Source organism: Coffea arabica, chromosome 9e, assembly GCF_036785885.1.
Source record: "Coffea arabica cultivar ET-39 chromosome 9e, Coffea Arabica ET-39 HiFi, whole genome shotgun sequence".
Taxonomy (NCBI): Eukaryota; Viridiplantae; Streptophyta; class Magnoliopsida; order Gentianales; family Rubiaceae; genus Coffea; species Coffea arabica.
The window spans coordinates 40,295,109-40,300,983 of NC_092327.1; the positions used below are offsets into that span (position 1 = coordinate 40,295,109).

Below are 5,875 nucleotides of genomic sequence, written 5' to 3' on the forward strand. Positions count from 1 at the left end.
GGGTTTAGGGTTTAGGGTTTAGGGTTTAGGGTTTAGGGTTTAGGGTTTAGGGTTTAGGGTTTAGGGTTTAGGGTTTAGGGTTTAGGGTTTAGGGTTTAGGGTTTAGGGTTTAGGGTTTAGGGTTTAGGGTTTAGGGTTTAGGGTTTAGGGTTTAGGGTTTAGGGTTTAGGGTTTAGGGTTTAGGGTTTAGGGTTTAGGGTTTAGGGTTTAGGGTTTAGGGTTTAGGGTTTAGGGTTTAGGGTTTAGGGTTTAGGGTTTAGGGTTTAGGGTTTAGGGTTTAGGGTTTAGGGTTTAGGGTTTAGGGTTTAGGGTTTAGGGTTTAGGGTTTAGGGTTTAGGGTTTAGGGTTTAGGGTTTAGGGTTTAGGGTTTAGGGTTTAGGGTTTAGGGTTTAGGGTTTAGGGTTTAGGGTTTAGGGTTTAGGGTTTAGGGTTTAGGGTTTAGGGTTTAGGGTTTAGGGTTTAGGGTTTAGGGTTTAGGGTTTAGGGTTTAGGGTTTAGGGTTTAGGGTTTAGGGTTTAGGGTTTAGGGTTTAGGGTTTAGGGTTTAGGGTTTAGGGTTTAGGGTTTAGGGTTTAGGGTTTAGGGTTTAGGGTTTAGGGTTTAGGGTTTAGGGTTTAGGGTTTAGGGTTTAGGGTTTAGGGTTTAGGGTTTAGGGTTTAGGGTTTAGGGTTTAGGGTTTAGGGTTTAGGGTTTAGGGTTTAGGGTTTAGGGTTTAGGGTTTAGGGTTTAGGGTTTAGGGTTTAGGGTTTAGGGTTTAGGGTTTAGGGTTTAGGGTTTAGGGTTTAGGGTTTAGGGTTTAGGGTTTAGGGTTTAGGGTTTAGGGTTTAGGGTTTAGGGTTTAGGGTTTAGGGTTTAGGGTTTAGGGTTTAGGGTTTAGGGTTTAGGGTTTAGGGTTTAGGGTTTAGGGTTTAGGGTTTAGGGTTTAGGGTTTAGGGTTTAGGGTTTAGGGTTTAGGGTTTAGGGTTTAGGGTTTAGGGTTTAGGGTTTAGGGTTTAGGGTTTAGGGTTTAGGGTTTAGGGTTTAGGGTTTAGGGTTTAGGGTTTAGGGTTTAGGGTTTAGGGTTTAGGGTTTAGGGTTTAGGGTTTAGGGTTTAGGGTTTAGGGTTTAGGGTTTAGGGTTTAGGGTTTAGGGTTTAGGGTTTAGGGTTTAGGGTTTAGGGTTTAGGGTTTAGGGTTTAGGGTTTAGGGTTTAGGGTTTAGGGTTTAGGGTTTAGGGTTTAGGGTTTAGGGTTTAGGGTTTAGGGTTTAGGGTTTAGGGTTTAGGGTTTAGGGTTTAGGGTTTAGGGTTTAGGGTTTAGGGTTTAGGGTTTAGGGTTTAGGGTTTAGGGTTTAGGGTTTAGGGTTTAGGGTTTAGGGTTTAGGGTTTAGGGTTTAGGGTTTAGGGTTTAGGGTTTAGGGTTTAGGGTTTAGGGTTTAGGGTTTAGGGTTTAGGGTTTAGGGTTTAGGGTTTAGGGTTTAGGGTTTAGGGTTTAGGGTTTAGGGTTTAGGGTTTAGGGTTTAGGGTTTAGGGTTTAGGGTTTAGGGTTTAGGGTTTAGGGTTTAGGGTTTAGGGTTTAGGGTTTAGGGTTTAGGGTTTAGGGTTTAGGGTTTAGGGTTTAGGGTTTAGGGTTTAGGGTTTAGGGTTTAGGGTTTAGGGTTTAGGGTTTAGGGTTTAGGGTTTAGGGTTTAGGGTTTAGGGTTTAGGGTTTAGGGTTTAGGGTTTAGGGTTTAGGGTTTAGGGTTTAGGGTTTAGGGTTTAGGGTTTAGGGTTTAGGGTTTAGGGTTTAGGGTTTAGGGTTTAGGGTTTAGGGTTTAGGGTTTAGGGTTTAGGGTTTAGGGTTTAGGGTTTAGGGTTTAGGGTTTAGGGTTTAGGGTTTAGGGTTTAGGGTTTAGGGTTTAGGGTTTAGGGTTTAGGGTTTAGGGTTTAGGGTTTAGGGTTTAGGGTTTAGGGTTTAGGGTTTAGGGTTTAGGGTTTAGGGTTTAGGGTTTAGGGTTTAGGGTTTAGGGTTTAGGGTTTAGGGTTTAGGGTTTAGGGTTTAGGGTTTAGGGTTTAGGGTTTAGGGTTTAGGGTTTAGGGTTTAGGGTTTAGGGTTTAGGGTTTAGGGTTTAGGGTTTAGGGTTTAGGGTTTAGGGTTTAGGGTTTAGGGTTTAGGGTTTAGGGTTTAGGGTTTAGGGTTTAGGGTTTAGGGTTTAGGGTTTAGGGTTTAGGGTTTAGGGTTTAGGGTTTAGGGTTTAGGGTTTAGGGTTTAGGGTTTAGGGTTTAGGGTTTAGGGTTTAGGGTTTAGGGTTTAGGGTTTAGGGTTTAGGGTTTAGGGTTTAGGGTTTAGGGTTTAGGGTTTAGGGTTTAGGGTTTAGGGTTTAGGGTTTAGGGTTTAGGGTTTAGGGTTTAGGGTTTAGGGTTTAGGGTTTAGGGTTTAGGGTTTAGGGTTTAGGGTTTAGGGTTTAGGGTTTAGGGTTTAGGGTTTAGGGTTTAGGGTTTAGGGTTTAGGGTTTAGGGTTTAGGGTTTAGGGTTTAGGGTTTAGGGTTTAGGGTTTAGGGTTTAGGGTTTAGGGTTTAGGGTTTAGGGTTTAGGGTTTAGGGTTTAGGGTTTAGGGTTTAGGGTTTAGGGTTTAGGGTTTAGGGTTTAGGGTTTAGGGTTTAGGGTTTAGGGTTTAGGGTTTAGGGTTTAGGGTTTAGGGTTTAGGGTTTAGGGTTTAGGGTTTAGGGTTTAGGGTTTAGGGTTTAGGGTTTAGGGTTTAGGGTTTAGGGTTTAGGGTTTAGGGTTTAGGGTTTAGGGTTTAGGGTTTAGGGTTTAGGGTTTAGGGTTTAGGGTTTAGGGTTTAGGGTTTAGGGTTTAGGGTTTAGGGTTTAGGGTTTAGGGTTTAGGGTTTAGGGTTTAGGGTTTAGGGTTTAGGGTTTAGGGTTTAGGGTTTAGGGTTTAGGGTTTAGGGTTTAGGGTTTAGGGTTTAGGGTTTAGGGTTTAGGGTTTAGGGTTTAGGGTTTAGGGTTTAGGGTTTAGGGTTTAGGGTTTAGGGTTTAGGGTTTAGGGTTTAGGGTTTAGGGTTTAGGGTTTAGGGTTTAGGGTTTAGGGTTTAGGGTTTAGGGTTTAGGGTTTAGGGTTTAGGGTTTAGGGTTTAGGGTTTAGGGTTTAGGGTTTAGGGTTTAGGGTTTAGGGTTTAGGGTTTAGGGTTTAGGGTTTAGGGTTTAGGGTTTAGGGTTTAGGGTTTAGGGTTTAGGGTTTAGGGTTTAGGGTTTAGGGTTTAGGGTTTAGGGTTTAGGGTTTAGGGTTTAGGGTTTAGGGTTTAGGGTTTAGGGTTTAGGGTTTAGGGTTTAGGGTTTAGGGTTTAGGGTTTAGGGTTTAGGGTTTAGGGTTTAGGGTTTAGGGTTTAGGGTTTAGGGTTTAGGGTTTAGGGTTTAGGGTTTAGGGTTTAGGGTTTAGGGTTTAGGGTTTAGGGTTTAGGGTTTAGGGTTTAGGGTTTAGGGTTTAGGGTTTAGGGTTTAGGGTTTAGGGTTTAGGGTTTAGGGTTTAGGGTTTAGGGTTTAGGGTTTAGGGTTTAGGGTTTAGGGTTTAGGGTTTAGGGTTTAGGGTTTAGGGTTTAGGGTTTAGGGTTTAGGGTTTAGGGTTTAGGGTTTAGGGTTTAGGGTTTAGGGTTTAGGGTTTAGGGTTTAGGGTTTAGGGTTTAGGGTTTAGGGTTTAGGGTTTAGGGTTTAGGGTTTAGGGTTTAGGGTTTAGGGTTTAGGGTTTAGGGTTTAGGGTTTAGGGTTTAGGGTTTAGGGTTTAGGGTTTAGGGTTTAGGGTTTAGGGTTTAGGGTTTAGGGTTTAGGGTTTAGGGTTTAGGGTTTAGGGTTTAGGGTTTAGGGTTTAGGGTTTAGGGTTTAGGGTTTAGGGTTTAGGGTTTAGGGTTTAGGGTTTAGGGTTTAGGGTTTAGGGTTTAGGGTTTAGGGTTTAGGGTTTAGGGTTTAGGGTTTAGGGTTTAGGGTTTAGGGTTGTAATTTCTCATTAGTTTTTGGCATTGATAACTCTACATTTGCCGCTGCTGTCCGATGAATGGTTAATTGCGAAGAATGATGTTCTTCTTTTGGCCTTGAAACTGCGCAACGGATCTTCTGTCCCACACTCTGTGCCACTCTCTGTCCCATTTTTTATTATATTGTTATTTCTCCTTCATAAACATCATGTTTTAGTTCTTTTTTGTTTTCTTAAGATTCAATAATTATTAATTCAGTAAAAAATAAATACAACAATTTAAAAAATATATATATAATAGAAAATTAAAAAATACAGCAGAAAATTCATAAAAAATCTCATTTTTTATGCATTTTGATTTTTTGATTTTGTTAAATTTTGTGTATTACTCAATTAATAGTTATTGAATCTTAAGGAAACAAAAAAGAACTAAAATATGATATTTATGAAGGAGAAATAATAATATAATAAAAAGTGGGACAGAAAGTGACACAAAGTGTGGGACAGAAGATCCGTTGCGTTGAAACTGTCACCCCTACCAATACTTCTCGACTCCATGGATTCACACATGCCTAGAAACGATGCCTGAGATAGTACAGTAATGCGGCCACGAGAAATAAAATGAAGAAAATTTTCATTGCTGCTTTTGCCTTTCCTTGAAATGAAGCCCTGGAACAGATGTCGTCCATGGCACTCGTCAATGATGTAATTGTTTTCTGTGGAACATCGAGGTTAGCCCATTCACATTGCACTGGGAAGTAAAATTGAAGTCTAACTATACTCACCAGTCTGAGGGGCTCAATATGAAGGATTGGCTCCAAGAACATATCTACGTTACTGGATTATAAAGCAATCAAACAGAAACAATTAGTCACAGTTGAAGCTGACAGTGAAGACAACTAACTAATGCAAGTTAAATTTCTTTCATCTGTTGTGCTACTTACTTTATGACCACCTTTCCCTGATAAATGTGACAAGTGTAGAAGCTCAGACCTTTGCCCAGAGGGACGCGATCCTTGCCCCATTCTGAAGAATGGACATAAAGACGAAGGATATTCTTTAGTCCACGTTTAGACAGGAAAAAAATAATTAATAAATATGAAAGGGGGAGAGAACCTAGTTTCCAAGATACACCAACATTCATTCCGTCATGGAACGTCGGCTGCACCACGATTTCAATGTTATTTCCCAAGTTCTTCATGAGAGAAGAGAAGAATCCCAATACTTGCTGCATGCGAGGGTATACAGAGAAGCCCAGACCAGAAGGTTAGACGTGCATTCAAGGTTTGTGTGTGCGCGCGAGCACGTGTGTATATTCAGCTTACCTCCTTACCATGAAAAGGTTGGAAGGTGGAGACAAAATTGCAATTGCATAGGCATTCTTCTCCAATTATATCAGACAGTTCATTGATGTTCTTATTCTTGATTGCCTTGTAAAGCTTGAGAACTGTTTTCAGAGCTCTGCGATCATCAGCTTCTGACCCTAATCCTTGAGCACTGCATTTGCATGCCACCGACAATGTACCCTGGTCTCTGGGCAGCAGCTTATTTGTGGAAGAAGATTGAAAACAGTGAAACCTGTCCGAAAGGCATGCTCTTTGGCGTAGGCGTTGGTGTGGTACTTCGTACGGCATCGTCGGGCACGTAAATGGAAAGGAAATAGAGATCATTTGGCTGAAGAATATGAAGGCAGGAAGGAGATTGAACCTGTGAATTGAAGATCCAAGAAATGAATGTCGGATTTAGAATTGTTGGAGAAAAGGAACAAATGTAGTGCATGGATGGAAGGTAATAAGATCGTATATAAAGAATAAAGCAACAATGCCGCAGCTGCAAGCTTGGAACCTTTCTGAAAAGTTGCGAAAGAAAGCAATACTCAAATAGACTATTACAAGATTTCCTCTAAAATAAGTTTCTCTTATATACCTTCAAAGAAAATTTAACGCCAAGA

The 5,875-nt window shown here is 41.2% G+C and overlaps 1 protein-coding gene across 1 annotated transcript; it reads right to left on the reverse strand.

The window, feature by feature from the left end:
- Positions 1-4,410: 4,410 nt before the first annotated feature.
- LOC113709549 (uncharacterized) lies at positions 4,411-5,599 on the reverse strand. Its single transcript, XM_072065501.1, has 4 exons — positions 5,250-5,599; positions 5,041-5,152; positions 4,869-4,950; positions 4,411-4,761 (listed from the first exon to the last, which is right to left on the reverse strand). Exons 1-4 carry the CDS (start codon positions 5,592-5,594, stop codon positions 4,497-4,499), a joined length of 804 nt encoding a protein of 267 aa, XP_071921602.1. The 5' UTR covers positions 5,595-5,599; the 3' UTR covers positions 4,411-4,496.
- Positions 5,600-5,875: the final 276 nt, after the last annotated feature.

Bases quoted from the DNA above. Each gene is read 5' to 3' on its own strand.
- LOC113709549 (XM_072065501.1), bottom strand. From the start codon at position 5,594: ATGATCTCTATTTCCTTTCCATTTACGTGCCCGACGATGCCGTACGAA. The intron at 4,951-5,040 runs GTTCTCTCCCCC...TCCATTCTTCAG, and splicing joins TGGTGTATCTTGGAAACTAG to AATGGGGCAAGGATCGCGTC. The intron at 4,762-4,868 runs GTAAGTAGCACA...TTTATAATCCAG, and splicing joins CAGGGAAAGGTGGTCATAAA to TAACGTAGATATGTTCTTGG.